At 34.3% G+C, this 19,030-nt stretch overlaps 1 protein-coding gene across 1 annotated transcript; it reads left to right on the plus strand.

Moving 5' to 3' along the window:
- Positions 1-1,311: 1,311 nt before the first annotated feature.
- On the plus strand, positions 1,312-19,030 carry LOC136989290 (uncharacterized). Its single transcript, XM_067287411.1, has 9 exons — positions 1,312-1,342; positions 1,439-1,560; positions 16,538-16,714; positions 17,407-17,538; positions 17,610-17,693; positions 17,761-17,817; positions 17,901-17,980; positions 18,508-18,739; positions 18,822-19,030. Exons 2-9 carry the CDS (start codon positions 1,474-1,476, stop codon positions 18,882-18,884), a joined length of 912 nt encoding a protein of 303 aa, XP_067143512.1. The 5' UTR covers positions 1,312-1,342; positions 1,439-1,473; the 3' UTR covers positions 18,885-19,030.

Consider the following 19,030-nt stretch of genomic DNA (forward strand, 5'->3'; position numbering starts at 1 on the left):
GATGCTTGCATAATTATTAATTTTTATTAATAAATAACAATACCTAAAGTTTACACTAAACTAGACACGTGATTATTATACATTACATCTAGAGGAGGAAGACTGGATCGATAGGATAAGGCGATCTGCCAGGGGAGGTGCCTCTCGAGAGGACTTTTATGGGTAACTGGCCCCTAATTAGGTGTTAGACAAGTGATGAACACCCGGAAAACGCCAATTCGTTGATGGGACGCGAACCCGCGACCTAAAGTGGTTTTTTGGTTTATCTAATTACGGCAACACAACACAGGCGATCTGCCAAAAAGAGGTGCCTACCGGGAGAATTTTTATTAGAAACTGGCTCCTATTTAGGTGTTATCCACGTGAAGAAAACCTGGAAAACTCGACGTGGCCTACCTGCTTTTCAGGCACGAACCCGCACCTGTATGCTCAGTGGTTTATCCACACGGCCATTAAAGGAGAAAGAAAATATGGCTTGGTTTCCAATAAGATCGAACCCAAAACCTGATATTGCAGCGAAACGTATACTTAATTACGTTTCTCACAGACGAGTCAGCAAGGCTACTTGGCCATGGACGTACATTTACGGGACCTCGAAAACATTTGTTACAAATTGTTACATTGTATCTATTAAGAAAAGTCTTTATATTTTATCAAATTTTACTATTTAAAAAATACATATATAATTTTTAACGCTATTTTCTGATACCGGGACTACAGTAAATGGCCAAGGCCTCTCGATATTTCAAAAGGCCCTAACTTAAACATGGAATCTTAGAATTAACTGGTTTGAAATCAATAATGTCATATAACAGGATAATCAACAATTAAAAGTATGATTTAATTGTATAAAAAATAATATATATATTTTTTTCCTGTGAGAGATGTTATTATTTATTTATTTTTTCATCTTTTAATTAACTTAAAATAATTTAAAGACTAAATTTAGATTAAAATTAAATCACAATTACAATCATTACTTAAGCAAATCGTAATAATTTAATTGTTATAATAATAATAATTATTATTATTAAATTAGAATTTTAAATATAAATTTACAAATTTTTAATTAATTAAAATAAATCATTATTTTGTTATCCTGGCAAAATAAGGAAATTTAAAAAATATAAAACAACTTAAATAACTATTGTATATCAATAAATTAAACAAAATAATTAAAAAATATATTAAATAAATATTTAACAATGAATAAAACATTACATTTTTAAAAATTCCAATTTATTGTTAAAGAAAAACTTAACTTTATAAATGACTAAGGCATATAAAATATTCATTATGATTACATTTATAACCAGGTTTGATGAAATTTTAAAATTAAATGGTAATTTCCATTTATTATTTTTATTTTATTTAAAAATATTAAATATATAACTTCTAATTACATCAAATAATAGTTTAATTCATCTTTTCACTCCAGATTATTCACAACACAAATATTCGAATCCAATCAACATGAAAAATTCTACTGAAAAAAATGAAAATTATTCCATATTTTCTACAATTTATTCCTTTTTCAATCAAGTATTTATTCAAATTAAAGTAATTATAGTAAATTTAATATTAATATATACATATTTTATTTACAAGTTTCTAATCTTTTATATTTTATAGCATTAATTTTCTATAAATTAGATTTTCACAAAGTTTTTCATTCAGAGTTTCGTTTGTAACGTCATCGACATCAACACACACTGATTAGAATTAGTAGTTTTATGAACGACTCATTAGTAATTCGTATAACTCGTTCGAATTTACGAACGTACCGTTAGATTGTAGATGAATCTGACCTGATAGCTAGAAAAGGCTGAGAAATAAATATACAATTGGTAGACAACAGCTTCCAAAGGAAGATTCTCAACCCGAAAGGGGTGTGTTTTCGACTATGAGTATACAAGTGTATTACAGTATCAGGTTAGCTGTAAATTCAGCAGGGCTTTATTCCTGTTAAGTACACAGATGGCCTGATTAGACTTAAGAATTAAGTACTGTTTACAATTTATTACTATCAAAGTTATTAAACTTGCAGAGAACTTTATAGTGAACTGTATATAACACTTATTTATTTAATAGAAATTTTAACATTACAATACAGATTTTTATTTTAAAAAAATTCGTCAAATCTTAAGAATAAATCGCATTTAATCGGATTTTATAAGATAAAAATCTGAAACAGGATATTATATTTCAACTGATAAGAATCTCAAAGTATTTAAAAAAGATTTTAATCCGATTATGTCCGAAAATAGCATTTATTTTCGACTTTTCTAGGTCATTTAATGATTTCTCCTCTCCATCCTCCTCTTCCTCCATGCCTGTAGTATAACATTGACGACATATTGTTAATGTTATACTATACACGATTACTTATTATTTTTATATCTACTTTCTTCTATGTTATGAAAGAAATTTTAACTTAAATTCCATTAAACTTGTTGAAAAACTTTTAAAAAGTTTAATGTGAATTTTATTAACTTACTTGTTTACATATTCTTATATAAAAATATTGAATATTCTGACTGAATATTTAATATTTATATTTTATATATATATATATAAATATCTTTATATATCCAATATAAAGATATATTTAAATAATAATATAAAATTGCATTGATTAAAATTACAGAAATATTTGTATAAGATGTATCATTCTCTGAATATATCCAAATTTTCAAGAAAAAGTATAGCAAATTTATAATTCGGTATAAGTAAAAATACATTAAAACCTGTGTAAGCCGGAATATTTTTCCACTTTAAACAGGTTTTACTGTATTACCGGTAATCATTTCTTCAAAATTTTATTCAGAAAAAATAGCAAAAAATATTCAAACGATAGTCGTAAAGCTCACTTTACGACTATTAACTGGTTAGGTCGTAAAGAGAATCGTTCTATTTTTGCATTAACTAAACCTCAATTTATGACACATTTTCTGCAAATACATTTTAATTGCGCGGAGGCGGGCTAATAAACACATTACTTAAATACGGCACGTCACATGGTCGTTGACAGAAAAAAACATGGAAAGCAAAAGTCTATTGTAAATAAGTTAAAATCTATAATTTTGTGTCATCGAAGTGTACAAATGGATTTAAAAATATATAAAATAATAATAAAATACCTAAAGCTAAAATTTTAAAATGCAGTAATGTCCGGCCAAGTATATTTGTGTATTTCGTATACAGCGTTACTACTTAATATAGAAATATTTTTTGTTTTAGAAAATAAAGATATTTATTAGTTTAATTACAGAAATTTTTATATTTTTATTATTATTAATTGAGTGTAAAAACACGCAACTTATTAGTAGTATACAAGTACAGTACAACGAAGCATGGCGACTTGTGTAATGTCTTCCAGTTAAGACCGGAAATTTGTTTATTTACAATACTTGTCATTCCGATTTTTCCCGTTGGATGACGCCTTAATAGGCACAGATATTTTGATGCGACTTAATTGGTTTCTGGAAATCCGTCGTAAAGCGAACCGCCTTATTTTCCATAAATTTAGACTACTGGGAATGGTTTTAACAGTATGATCCCACACAGAAATAATCGACAAAAATACTGTAATACTGTATTTATACTGTAATTAATAAAGCCATACCAGGGCTGTGGAGTCGTGGAGTTTGGTATTTTCGTCGGAGTCGGAGTCATCAAAAATCTCCCCGACTCCGACTCCTTTTTACTTTCCCAACTTGTTATGTATATAAAAAACGAAAAAAAGTATTTGAATCCGGTCACATTTGACTCTCCGAGTTTTTGCAAATCTATACGTTTGGAGATCTCTCGAACCCAAAAAATGTCAAATAAAAGGAAAGATTCGCGCGTCCACGCGTGTATGTTGGCGTCTAATTTGTTTAATTTCTTTATTCTGTTCTGAACTATTAAACAATATCTCGGAATGAGTAAAGTTTAAGAAACAAAATTTGGCACAGTAACATAAAAGGCATTAATGCTATTAAATTTTGGTTCTTTATTAAAGGTCGACAGGGTAGAGACATAGAAGTGGTCATGTGTCATATCTCTAGTGTGGTCGGACTTAATGAATATTTTACTCGTTATTAGTATTCACAATCTTATAATCGAGATAGGTTTAATAATAATAATAATAATAATAGCTCTCCCGTGGTCACCACCTGGTCGTGGTGGGAGAGCCCAGTAATTTTACTGATCCATAGGGCAATGCAGGCTGGAGCATAAGCTCCTGGTAGGGACACCCATGCCAGTAAGGTCTATGGGGAGAAATGAAGCTAAGAGTGACCACGCCCACATTCTGTGGAGATATTCATCATGGTAATAACTAGATCAAAGTGTGATACCGGCTCGGACGTCGCCCGGGTTAACAAGGTCCGCGTTCGTGGGTTAGGCAGAGGCTCACGTTCGAAAAATAGGTCACAGTCTCCCTTGGTTACCGGTGGCGAAAGCAGCACCGGCCCAAGCATGGCTACTGCAATGCCCTCAACAGATGTGAGGAACCAACCCAGCCTTGGTGTTTCTGTGGCAATGCATCCACAGACCACAAAGGCTGGAAAACCACGCCAACGGATGAAATGGACAGTAGAAATGAACGAGTTTATCATCCGTACTTATTACACCATCACAAAACTCGAAACAAACATGACAGCATACAGACAACAACTACACCATAGATTCACACAACAGTATCCTCATCTCACTGTCACCGAACAAAGGGTTGTTGATCAAAAAAGAACAATTATACACAACAACCTTATTCCACAAACAACACTTGAACTTATCAAACAACAGGTTGCTGATCAAATACATCAACAGACAGAAACATCTAACATTAATGAAGATCATGTAACCTGTCAGGATAATCCAGCAACAAGCATTGATAATAACACACATACAACAATTACCACTAATGATACTACAGACACTTCCTCATCCATCACTGATAACATAGACTTGGATTTAGTTAATACGCTCTCACTTATATTTCAGGAAACACTCACTAAATATACAGGTACAGATCCCACACAACGACCACGAATACCAAAAATCAACACGTCAAAGAAGTAGGAAAAACACTAAATTATGTAAACACTCACTTACTACCACACTACATTCATTCAATTTCTACACTCGCAGACATTCATACATTAGTTTATGCTGGGGCAGTCACAGTAGTGACACACCATGGACTGAAAGTACAATCACAGACAAATACACAGAAAACACAATTCTATCACAAGCCTGCCTGGCAGAGAAGAATAGAAACACAAATAAATGACATTAGACAGCAATTAGGCAGGCTGACACAATACACTAAAAACAACATAACACCCAAATTAAGGAAACAGCTCAAAAACATTTTCAAGAAAATAAAAACACACACAAAACATGAACATCACAACACACGCATTACAGAATACATTGATACACTAAAACAAAAACTTGCTGCCAAAGCACGTAGACTCAAACGATACAAAACATGTACACTACGAAAACAACAAAATAAATTATTTACAAACAATGAAAAACTCTTTTACAGACAAATTAATAACAAAGCAAACACTGATACACAGCACAGTGGCACACCAACAGAAGAAGAACTCACAACATATTGGTCTTCTCTTTGGTCCAGTGCTGTCACGCACAATGCTGATGCAGGCTGGATCGAGGAGGAGAACAGAAACTTGCACAACATACCAACTATGCCCTGTGCTGAAATAAACATACATGATTTCCAATACACTGTTAACAGAACACACAACTGGAAGACACCTGGTGTAGACAACATTCACAATTTCTGGTACAAAAAGTTCACATCACTGCACCAGGAACTAGCTAAACACCTAACACACATCATCATCAATCCACAAGACATGCCAAATTTTCTTACTCAGGGCATCACCTACATGAAACCTAAAAACAACAATACCACAGACCCCACACAATACAGACCAATTACATGTCTTCCAACACTCTACAAATTATTGACATCCTGTATTGCAAACAAAATATACAAACATGTTGAAGAACACGACATTCTAACAGAACAACAAAAAGGTTGTCGTAGAAACCACAGGGGATGCAAAGAACAGTTACTCATAGATTCAGTCATTCTACGGCAAGCACACAGACAACACAGAAACATACACATGGCATATATAGACTACAGAAAAGCATTCGACAGTGTTCCACACAGTTGGCTGCTACATATCCTACACATGTACAAAATACATCCATCACTCATTGCATTCTTTCAAAACACTATGCAGCACTGGAGAACAACACTACATCTCAGGGTTAGTAACACTTCCATACAAACAAACCAAATTTTTATTAGGCGAGGAATTTTTCAAGGAGATTCCTTGAGTCCTCTCTGGTTCTGCCTAGCCTTGAATCCATTATCCAACTTGTTAAACAACAGGCAATATGGTTACAATATCAGACACAAAAAAACAACACAGTTTACACTGTCACATCTCATGTACATGGATGACATAAAACTTTATGCATCCACACAAAAACAACTTCATCAACTCCTACAAATCACACATTCATACACCAAGGACATACAAATGAAATTTGGCCTAGATAAATGCAAAACACTTCACATAGAAAAAGGAATCCTGAAGAAAGAAGATTTTGCACTTGGAAATGGAGACATTATTGAATCCATGGAAGAGGGTGAGCTCTACAAGTATTTAGGATTCCAACAGGCCAAACTAACAGAACATGCACAAATAAAGCAAAGATTGATTAAAGAATACCAAAGTAGGTTAAATGCTATTCTCAGAACACAGTTAAATGCAAAACACACAGTTAAAGCAATAAACACATATGTCATCCCAGTACTCACATATTCTTTTGGAGTTATACATTGGACTCACACAGATCTCGAGCAACTCCAAAGGAAAACAAGAACTACACTTACTAAGCATAAACAACATCATCCTAAATCTGCCACAGAAAGATTAACCCTTCCACGTAAAGATGGCGGACGTGGCCTGATTGACATAGTTAACCTTCACTACAAACAAATACAGTCACTGCGAGAGTTTTTCTACAAAAAACAAGAAACATCACAATTACATAAAGCAGTAACTCTAGCAGACTCGAATAACACACCATTAAACTTACACTCACATCATATGGACACAACGCAACATATAAAAAGCATAGACACCATTAAGCAATCGTGGGCTCGAAAGGCACTCCATGGCAGGCATCCTTACGATCTGGCCCAGGATTTTGTTGACAAAACTGCGTCAAACAGCTGGTTAGCTCGGGGATGCCTCTTTGGGGAGACGGAAGGATTCATGATTGCCATACAGGATCAGGTCATACATACTAAAAACTACAGAAAACACATACTCAAAGATACAACACTCACAAATGACACATGCAGAAAATGTCACATCATGTCAGAAACTATACAACACATCACCTCTGGTTGCAAGCTCTTGGCACAGACAGATTATTTACACAGACATAACCAAGTAGCAAATATAATACACCAAGAGCTTGCAAAGAAACACAAATTAGTAGACATCCACGAACCATACTACAAATACATTCCACAGACAGTATTGGAAAACAACACGCACAAAATGTACTACGACAGAGCCATAATCACAGATAAAACAATTTACCACAACAGACCAGACATCACACTCATTGACAAACACAATAAAATCACATACATTATAGACATATCCATTCCAAACACTCACAATATACAAAACGCATGCACTGAAAAAATTAGCAAGTACACAGAACTCGCCCAGGAAATAAGGCATCTGTGGAGGATGGATAGGGTGCTTATTGTACCTGTTGTTCTCTCCTCTACAGGTGTCATACCACACACACTACACAAAAGCCTGGGCACATTAGAATTGAATAGAAACACATACATCACACTACAGAAGGCCACTATATTGAATACATGTCATATTGTGAGAAAATTCCTGAATACAGACACACACACTGATACACTTCTTTAATTTCTGTTTTGGTTACTATGCCTTGACTTTGGTCCGGCATAGTACACAGCCACCGGTGTTAACCGAGTATATCTCACTTAACCCAACATAATAATAATAAGCTCTCCCAGGGTCACCACCTGGTCGTGGTGGGAGAGCCCAGTAATTTTACTGATCCATAGGGCAATGCAGGCTGGAGCATAAGCTCCTGGTAGGGACACCCATGCCAGTAAGGTCTATGGGGAGAAATGAAGCTAAGAGTGACCACGCCCACATTCTGTGGAGATATTCATCATGGTAATAACTAGATCAAAGTGTGATACCGGCTCGGACGTCGCCCGGGTTAACAAGGTCCGCGTTCGTGGGTTAGGCAGAGGCTCACGTTCGAAAAATAGGTCACAGTCTCCCTTGGTTACCGGTGGCGAAAGCAGCACCGGCCCAAGCATGGCTACTGCAATGCCCTCAACAGATGTGAGGAACCAACCCAGCCTTGGTGTTTCTGTGGCAATGCATCCACAGACCACAAAGGCCGGAAAACCACGCCAACGGATGAAATGGACAGTAGAAATGAACGAGTTTATCATCCGTAATTATTACACCATCACAAAACTCGAAACAAACATGACAGCATACAGACAACAACTACACCATAGATTCACGCAACAGTATCCTCATCTCACTGTCACCGAACAAAGGGTTGTTGATCAAAAAAGAACAATTATACACAACAACCTTATTCCACAAACAACACTTGAACTTATCAAACAACAGGTTGCTGATCAAATACATCAACAGACAGAAACATCTAACATTAATGAAGATCATGTAACCTGTCAGGATAATCCAGCAACAAGCATTGATAATAACACACATACAACAATTACCACTAATGATACTACAGACACTTCCTCATCCATCACTGATAACATAGACTTGGATTTAGTTAATACGCTCTCACTTATATTTCAGGAAACACTCACTAAATATACAGGTACAGATCCCACACAACGACCACGAATACCAAAAATCAACACGTCAAAGAAAGTAGGAAAAACACTAAATTATGTAAACACTCACTTACTACCACACTACATTCATTCAATTTCTACACTCGCAGACATTCATACATTAGTTTATGCTGGGGCAGTCACAGTAGTGACACACCATGGACTGAAAGTACAATCACAGACAAATACACAGAAAACACAATTCTATCACAAGCCTGCCTGGCAGAGAAGAATAGAAACACAAATAAATGACATTAGACAGCAATTAGGCAGGCTAACACAATACACTAAAAACAACATAACACCCAAATTAAGGAAACAGCTCAAAAACATTTTCAAGAAAATAAAAACACACACAAAACATGAACATCACAACACACGCATTACAGAATACATTGATACACTAAAACAAAAACTTGCTGCCAAAGCACGTAGACTCAAACGTTACAAAACATGTACACTACGAAAACAACAAAATAAATTATTTACAAACAATGAAAAACTCTTTTACAGACAAATTAATAACAAAGCAAACACTGATACACAGCACAGTGGCACACCAACAGAAGAAGAACTCACAACATATTGGTCTTCTCTTTGGTCCAGTGCTGTCACGCATAATGCTGATGCAGGCTGAATTGAGGAGGAGAACAGAAACTTGCACAACATACCAACTATGCCCTGTGTTGAAATAAACATACATGATTTCCAATACACTGTTAACAGAACACACAACTGGAAGACACCTGGTGTAGACAACATTCACAATTTCTGGTACAAAAAGTTCACATCACTGCACCAGGAACTAGCTAAACACCTAACACACATCATCATCAATCCACAAGACATGCCAAATTTTCTTACCCAGGGCATCACCTACATGAAACCTAAAAACAACAATACCACAGACCCCACACAATACAGACCAATTACATGTCTTCCAACACTCTACAAATTATTGACATCCTGTATTGCAAACAAAATATACAAACATATTGAAGAACACGACATTCTAACAGAACAACAAAAAGGTTGTCGTAGAAACCACAGGGGATGCAAAGAACAGTTACTCATAGATTCAGTCATTCTACGGCAAGCACACAAACAACACAGAAACATACACATGGCATATATAGACTACAGAAAAGCATTCGACAGTGTTCCACACAGTTGGCTGCTACATATTCTACACATGTACAAAATACATCCATCACTCATTGCATTCTTTCAAAACACTATGCAGCACTGGAGAACAACACTACATCTCAGGGTTAGTAACACTTCCATACAAACAAACCAAATTTTTATTAGGCGAGGAATTTTTCAAGGAGATTCCTTGAGTCCTCTCTGGTTCTGCTTAGCCCTGAACCCATTATCCAACATGTTAAACAACACGCAATATGGTTACAATATCAGACACGAAAAAACAACACAGTTTACACTGTCACATCTCATGTACATGGATGACATAAAACTTTATGCATCCACACAAAAACAACTTCATCAACTCCTACAAATCACACATTCATACACCAAGGACATACAAATGGAATTTGGCCTAGATAAATGCAAAACAGTTCACATAGAAAAAGGAATCCTGAAGAAAGAAGATTTTGCACTTGGAAATGGAGACATTATTGAATCCATGGAAGAGGGCGAGTTCTACAAGTATTTAGGATTCCAACAGGCCAAACTAACAGAACATACACAAATAAAGCAAAGATTAATTAAAGAATACCAAAGTAGGTTAAATGCTATTCTCAGAACACAATTAAATGCAAAACACACAGTTAAAGCAATAAACACATATGTCATCCCAGTACTCACATATTCTTTTGGAGTTATACATTGGACTCACACAGATCTTGAGCAACTCCAAAGGAAAACAAGAACAACACTTACTAAGCATAAACAACATCATCCTAAATCCGCCACAGAAAGATTAACCCTTCCACGTAAAGATGGCGGACGTGGCCTGATTGACATAGTTAACCTTCACTACAAACAAATACAGTCACTGCGAGAGTTTTTCTACAAAAAACAAGAAACATCACAATTACATAAAGCAGTAACTCTAGCAGACTCAAATAACACACCATTAAACTTACACTCACATCATACGGACACAACACAACATATAAAAAGCATAGACACCATTAAGCAATCGTGGGCTCGAAAGACACTCCATGGCAGGCATCCTTACGATCTGGCCCAGGATTTTGTTGACAAAACTGCGTCAAACAGCTGGTTAGCTCGGGGATGCCTCTTTGGGGAGACGGAAGGATTCATGATTGCCATACAGGATCAGGTCATAAATACTAAAAACTACAGAAAACACATACTCAAAGATGCAACACTCACAAATGACACATGCAGAAAATGTCACATCATGCCAGAAACTATACAACACATCACCTCTGGTTGCAAGCTCTTGGCACAGACAGATTATTTACACAGACATAATCAAGTAGCAAATATAATACACCAAGAGCTTGCAAACAAACACAAATTAGTAGACATCCACGAACCATACTACAAATACATTCCACAGACAGTATTGGAAAACAACACGCACAAAATGTACTACGACAGAGCCATAATCACAGATAAAACAATTTACCACAACAGACCAGACATCACACTCATTGACAAACACAATAAAATCACATACATTATAGACATATCCATTCCAAACACTCACAATATACAAAACGCATGCACTGAAAAAATTAGCAAGTACACAGAACTCGCCCAGGAAATAAGGCATCTGTGGAGGATGGATAGGGTGCTTATTGTACCTGTTGTTCTCTCCTCTACAGGTGTCATACCACACACACTACACAAAAGCCTGGGCACATTAGAACTGAATAGAAACACATACATCACACTACAGAAGGCCACTATATTGAATACATGTCATATTGTGAGAAAATTCCTGAATACAGACACACACACTGATACACTTCTTTAATTTCTGTTTTGGTTACTATGCCTTGACTTTGGTCCGGCATAGTACACAGCCACCGGTGTTAACCGAGTATATCTCACTTAACCCAACATAATAATAATAATAATACTGTAATAATAATAATGATATGCTCAGAGTTCAAACGATTAAGAGTTGAAATTTGGTACACAGTTAGGATTAGGGTTTCTCAAACGGGATCCCGGTTGTTTTTTCAACACGGGAAATTTTTCTTATCCCGGGAAATCCCGCAAATTTCTTAAAAATTCACTTTTTTCTTATTTTGTGTTAAAGTTCCAGAAATTTTGCAAATACAAAGTATAATTAACTCATAAACTGTCAGAATACATTTGTATTTATTAATTTTAAACCTACTTATTAGTTTTTTAAATTTTTGCTCGTTATGGCAAGTCACAAATGGTCAATATCAATGCGTAGCTTATTTGTGGCAGGATTCTGAAAATTCTTTACTTGTCAGAACCTGTAATATCTGGAATAATTGTGATTATGCTCTTTTACTTTTTAACCATACCCAGTAGCTTCAATAACTGCGTAACGCCAGGTTGTGCAAATTGGGCCAGGATGCAAACGAGTACGAAGTCTGCAAGTATGAAGTTTTTCTTCATAAACCTAATTATTAAAGACAAACTGTCGAATTATCGGGCTACAAGCTTAATACCGCTATTAAAGCAGCCAAGGAAATAATTTAACACATAAAAAATATACAATATATTCGTCCAATAAAGATGTCGCAGTCATAAATTGCATTTTATAACTTATGTTTTGATATTGATTTCTATTAATATCTACTGTATTGTACTGTAGATACAATTATTAGAATTATAGTAAAAAACTTCAACATGATCTATTGTTGTCCGTCCGTCCGTCCGTCTTTAATCTCAAGGACGAAGTTAGGTACAGGAAAGTCGAGACCAGGTATGGAAACCTTAGGGGTAGGAAATCCCCGATTAATTATATACAAACCGAAAGTCACGTTATTTTAATTCAAAACTTTTCCCCCGAAAGGTGATAGATAGATGACAGCACGACTCTATTGTTAACAGGAAAAGTATGATGTACAGGGGCAAAACACTACTAATTTGAGCTGGAGAGCATATACAGTCAAACCTGTTTTTGTGCGGTCTTTTTCTGTGCGATTTTTATTTGTGCGATCTTTTTTGTGCGGTATATGAAAATTTCAATCAAATTGGAACATAATTGACTCCTGTAAAATTTTTAAAAACTCTATTGGTTGTTTTCTATGACATCAGCAGGTTTTTTCATTTTTTATTCAGTAAAATTTTTTTCTCATACGTTTATTTCGGTCCCCTCTTATTTTAATAGCATAAAAACCATAAATATTATGTTATATTTGAACAGATGCGGTAAGTTAGCTCCCCTCCAGCTTTAGACTGCAAATGTGAAATTTCACGCCTTGTTAAATGAAATAACACTTCCTGCAGCTATATTTATCAAATAAAATCATTATTTAACGATTATTTTTAACTTTTTAATGTTAGATTCGTATTTAAGTGGAAATAATTAATTAATATAAAAATTAAAATTCTTAGAGAATTTTTTCCCTATTAGGTGTTGCAGAAAAAGGCCCAAGGAGTTAAAAAAGCAATTCCTAGTTATTTCGTACGGTTTCGAGTTATTTTCTACGTGAGACTTTTTTTATGCTGTCCCTATTCACCGCATAAAAAAATATTTTTTGTGTTGCGAAAACTATTTTTTATAGCCACTCGTGAAGTTTCGTGCGATTTTTTTATGCATTTTCTTTTATGCAGTCCCTATCCCCCGCATAAAAACAGGTTTGACTGTATTTTAAATTAAATTAATTAAAAATACGATTAACATTGCAGCCCGGCATTGTGACGAAAATAATTGCTCGTTAGCATTTAGAATATTAGCATTGCCATTTTATAATATTAATAGTATTAAAAGTTTCAAAATAAAACCTTGTTAACAGATGGCGCCACAACACAATTTTAACTTTATGCCATGATTGTCAAGTGGGGTACCTGGCAGGATGGACGTCCAGCGAGTTCCGTTATGATTTATTCAAACATATTACAGAATACATACCATAAAACCCTTTTTTAAGATTGATACAATAAGACAATTCAACATATGGATGATTGTCAAGTGGGGTACCTGGCAGGATGGACGTCCAGCGAGTTCCGTTATGATTTATTCAAACATATTACAGAATACATACCATAAAACCCTTTTTTAAGATTGATACAATAAGACAATTCAACATATGGATGATTGTCAAGTGGGGTACCTGGCAGGATGGACGTCCAGCGAGTTCCGTTATGATTTATTCAAACATATTACAGAATACATACCATAAAACCCTTTTTTAAGATTGATACAATAAGACAATTCAACATATGGATGATTGTCAAGTGGGGTACCTGGCCGGATGGCCGAGCGGTCAAAGTGGCAGCCTACCGCTCTGGGGGACCCGGGATCGAATCCAAACGGGTCGAAAATCCCCAGGAATTTTTCGGGGGGTGGTCCGTTCGGATATGTCAGGCCCCGTCCCTCACCACCCGGTCGCCCCATTGTGGGCCTGGCCGAACCCATAATGGGCCTTCTAAAAGAGGCCCTCTTAGTGCCCACAGAGCGGAAAGAGTTAAAAATAAAAAGAAAAAAAAAAGTGGGGTACCTCACAAGAGGACTTTGTGGAAACTGGCTCCTATTTAGGTATTAAACACATGAAGAAAATTCTGAAAACTCCATATAACTTGCATGTTATTGCAAGTATGCATGTTAACACTTGCATACACTTTAGTGTTTTTAAAATGTAAAAAGTATACATTTACATATTTTGACGTGAATACGTCTTTTAATTTGCTTCCGTAGTGGGAGGCAATTCAGAAAACTGATGATAACAAAATCAGTGGATACAGTTTGGCATTGCAGCTACATATCTATCATCTACATCCAAAATTTAATTACACCACTCGGTAGTTAAAGGATCAAATAATTCATTACGTTGAGTGGACTGTGACGCATCGCTCGCGGCGGAAGGGGAAGCGCTGCCATTCTGAGGTCGTTTCGCCGCGTCACATACTTTCTGTTTAGTATACATTTTGACTTGAAGCTACGACGCTCGTTTGAGTTTCAATTTACAGCTCTCGTCAATATTTATCGATTGCGTACACAAAACATTAGTGTGGTATAGTTATGGTGAATATATATGGTGCTAAAGTTAAAAATTAAGAAAACGTAATGCAATGTCGGCCTATACTCGTCGAAAAGCCAAATCAAAATATAGAAATCGTATACGGTTGGAAAGGGTTTCTCCAGAGCAATCCAGTGATACCCATAAAACACATGATAGAGTGAAGCGGTGCCGGGAACGTAAAATACTCGGCTCTGTATGTTACGATCGTTGCTAAAGTATTCTAAAAACATCATTAAGATTATACCCGATTACGAACCAGATCTCACTACACCAATCATGATCGTCGGAGACTTTAATGTTAACAGCTAGGCTGAGGCCGAAGTTTTAAACGCGAAAACGTGTACAGGTACGTCGGACGTTCAGCGCCGCTTTCCTGTAAGCCTAGAAGTTTGACAATGGCGTTTGAAAAGTCAGTGGAATCATGCTCGACATTCCAAACGCCATTGTCAAACTTCTAGGCTTACAGGAAAGCGGCGCTGAACGTCCGACGTACTACACGTTTTCGCGTTTAAAACTTCGGCCTCAACCTCGCTATTAATAAAATTATAACACACTATTTATTTGTCTACTTGATTTCTTTCCTGAACCCGACGAAAGGAAAATGTTGCCATCATAAATAAAACATGGAGATCTGAAGGATTTCTTACTGTTAAAGAATATAATACGCTCAAAGAAAATATTACCCGTTAACGTACACGTATCCACGTAAAATATATGGCCGTGTCCCCTACACAGCCAAACCCCTTTTTTACATTTAATTATTTATGGTGAAGCAAAAGTTTCCAAATATAGATAAAGAGCTTAGCTTCAAGCCATAAAATATGTTCTACGTGGATAACATTTAACTGAATGCACACACAAATGTTCTTGTCTAAGGGTGCGACTATGCAGACGCGAATTTAAAGCGAGCGAGAGGTGCGGGCGATTTAGTTTTCGCAAAGGAAAACCACACACAAGCGAGAAGCGAGAAATAACGCTGGCGAGAGCGAATTTCTGGTTCTCGCACATATCTGACATGTTTTGATATTTATCGCGTCTCGCCTCTTCTCGCCACATATTCTCGCTCGCTCGCGTCTGCATAGTCTCACCCTAACTCTTGAAGACAAAGGAATTTTAATCTCAGCAACTGTTAAAAGGAATAGAAGTCTTCCTGATCTCCATCCTCAGGGAGACTTTTGACACTGTAAATTCTCAATTCTAAGCTGTAAAAGATAAACATTCCATAAACGTATTTTTAAATTATTACTCAGAAATAACTTAATATTTTTTATATAATAGAGAATAATTTTAAAAATTTATAAAATTATGAATTTCAAAATATCTAATATTTGAGTTTAATACATAACATTTAAACTGAAAAGATTTAATCATGAAAAAGTATTGTATTTGACAGATATTCCTTAATTGGATCGGTAGAAAAGTTTCACAAGTGCAAGATTGCCAACTGTGGAACAAATCTAAGATTTGGAAGAATGATACAAGCAGTTACAGTAATGAGTCATTGAACAATTTATTTAAAAAATTAGAAGATGTCATCTTTCTCTTAAAAAATTGCAAGAAATCACTAGATGTAATAAAACAACCTGTAGTAACAGAATACTCATTATCATGCCAATAATACAGGAAACTATTTCATTGAAGTCAAAGAAATAAATATCAATTTATTACTACTTTTAGATCACTTGTCCCTCTTCAGGAAATCTGAAAACATATATATTGGGATTTTATGTTGATGTTGGTGAGAAAATCCGTTGTCCCAGTAAATAAACTAACTAAATAAAATGCAACCTAAATTAAACAAAACATTACTCCTCCTTCGGATTGATGGAATATGGCAATGCGACACGTGGACAATCTGTCGAGGGATGTCTCTCGAGCACTTTCTATGGGGAAACTGGCCCCTATTTAGGTGTTTCGCACGTGAAGAACACCCAGAAAAATCCACGTGGCCAGCCCATTGGTCGAGCGAATCTCGTAACCAACTACTAGTGTTTGGTGGTTCTATCTATCTTTCACTGAGTAGACATTTTCTTTTCTTTGACTCCAACTAAATAGTTTATTCTATGAACAATCTTTAAAAAATTTAGTATAATCATATTAAAGTTAAAATAAAATATATGTGATGGATATAATTTATTAAGAATACTTGATAATATAATATCTATATTTTGCATGTTTAATTAGAACTTGATACAAATGATTTATTTCACTTAATATCTTGAAGATGTTAATAATTTTTTTAAAAATATCTCTAATATTTAGTTGAAAAATCTTAATAAAAACTGTGAAGAATATATTCATTCATTTTATTCTAAATTAAAATTAGAGAATAAGCCATATAACTTTAAGATTTCTTACTGCATACTATTGCTGTTTGTATTACTATTGCTAAAGGTAAGATAATATATATATATATTTAGTTCAATTATTTTAAATCTCATTAACCACTTTTTAAATTTAAACAGATGATATTTAATTATATATCTTTAAAAAAAATTTATTGTGTTATAAAAGTTTACACTGTACAAAAATGGAAAGCCATGACTAAAGTAAGTATTAATTACATATTAATTTATAATTAATTAATTTAATATTCAATATATTTACATACATTAGAAGAAAAACAATGAAATTGATATTAGACTTGAAGAAAGCTGTACTTCTTTAGAAAATGTAAATTATAAATTTATTTTGTATTAAATTTTTTTAAAATAAATTATATAAATTATTTCAAAAAATTATTAAATAAAATATAGACAAAACAAGAAATATGGAGATTTTATGAGGACAAAAAGAAAGAAAATGAATCTGAAGAAGATAGAGATTTCTTATTCAAGTAATTAACACTTTTTATTGCAGAGTCCCTGATTAATGCAGCAGACATGTTGCTCAAGAATAGCACATTAAGCAAACTCTAAACCAGTGATTCCCAAAGTGGGCACTACCACCTCCTTGAAGGGGATGGAAGACTGGAGGGGACACTAGAAAGCATTACAGGTGTTGGAAGAGGAGGAGGACAATTCATTTTGAAACAAAACCAAAAATATATATGAGATATAAATGCACTAAAAGGAGGCAGTAGTCCAAAAAGTTTGGGAAACACTACTCTATACAATGACTAACGGTGATCTTCGAAATCACATTACATTTAAAAAATGGTCTAACATGATACTTTAATTACGAAAAAATTGCCCATAATTAATGAATGATGTTAATTAAAATCCACCAAACAAAAGTGTCTTATTATTGTCAAGTATTGTCTATACAAAAGAATCATTTGAAGAAAATGTTTCATTGTTTGTATTTTATAAAATTCGTTTTCCTTAAATTTATATTGTTTACATTTATTAAATTATATTACAGAGAGGAATTTTTCAAAAATACAGAGGCTATTAAAAATAGTTTTTTAGAAATTCATAGAAGTTATTTGCAGTTTCGTCGCCTACTTCATAATGAAAAGTTAAAAATATTCAAATTATGTAGCTCTGTAGATAATACCATGAAAGAAAATATCAAATTAGAATATGAGTTAAGTGAAAACAAAGCCTCTTTAGAAGATATACTTAAAAGAATTGACAGAATTGAACAAATGTTAGTATATTTAAATATTTAAAAGAAAATGTTTATGTTTATAAAAAATTTACTGACAGTTTATAAATGTTCTCTGTGCAGTTTAGGAAACGACTTACAAAAAGAACATGAAAATATTTCCTGAAAAAGACAATTTTAAAATGAAATGAAGTGTTTTTGTTTACAGAAATAGTATTATTAGCATCTGAATTTCATACAAATAGAGTATTTAGTGCACACAAAATATTTTGTAAAATATTCAACATTAAAATATTTAAGATTGCAGTTTTATTCTCTACATTGTATGACATTTCTA

The sequence above is a fragment of the Centruroides vittatus genome, unplaced genomic scaffold (genome assembly GCF_030686945.1).
Source record: "Centruroides vittatus isolate TY-2023 unplaced genomic scaffold, ASM3068694v2 scaffold_464, whole genome shotgun sequence".
NCBI classification, from domain to species: Eukaryota; Metazoa; Arthropoda; class Arachnida; order Scorpiones; family Buthidae; genus Centruroides; species Centruroides vittatus.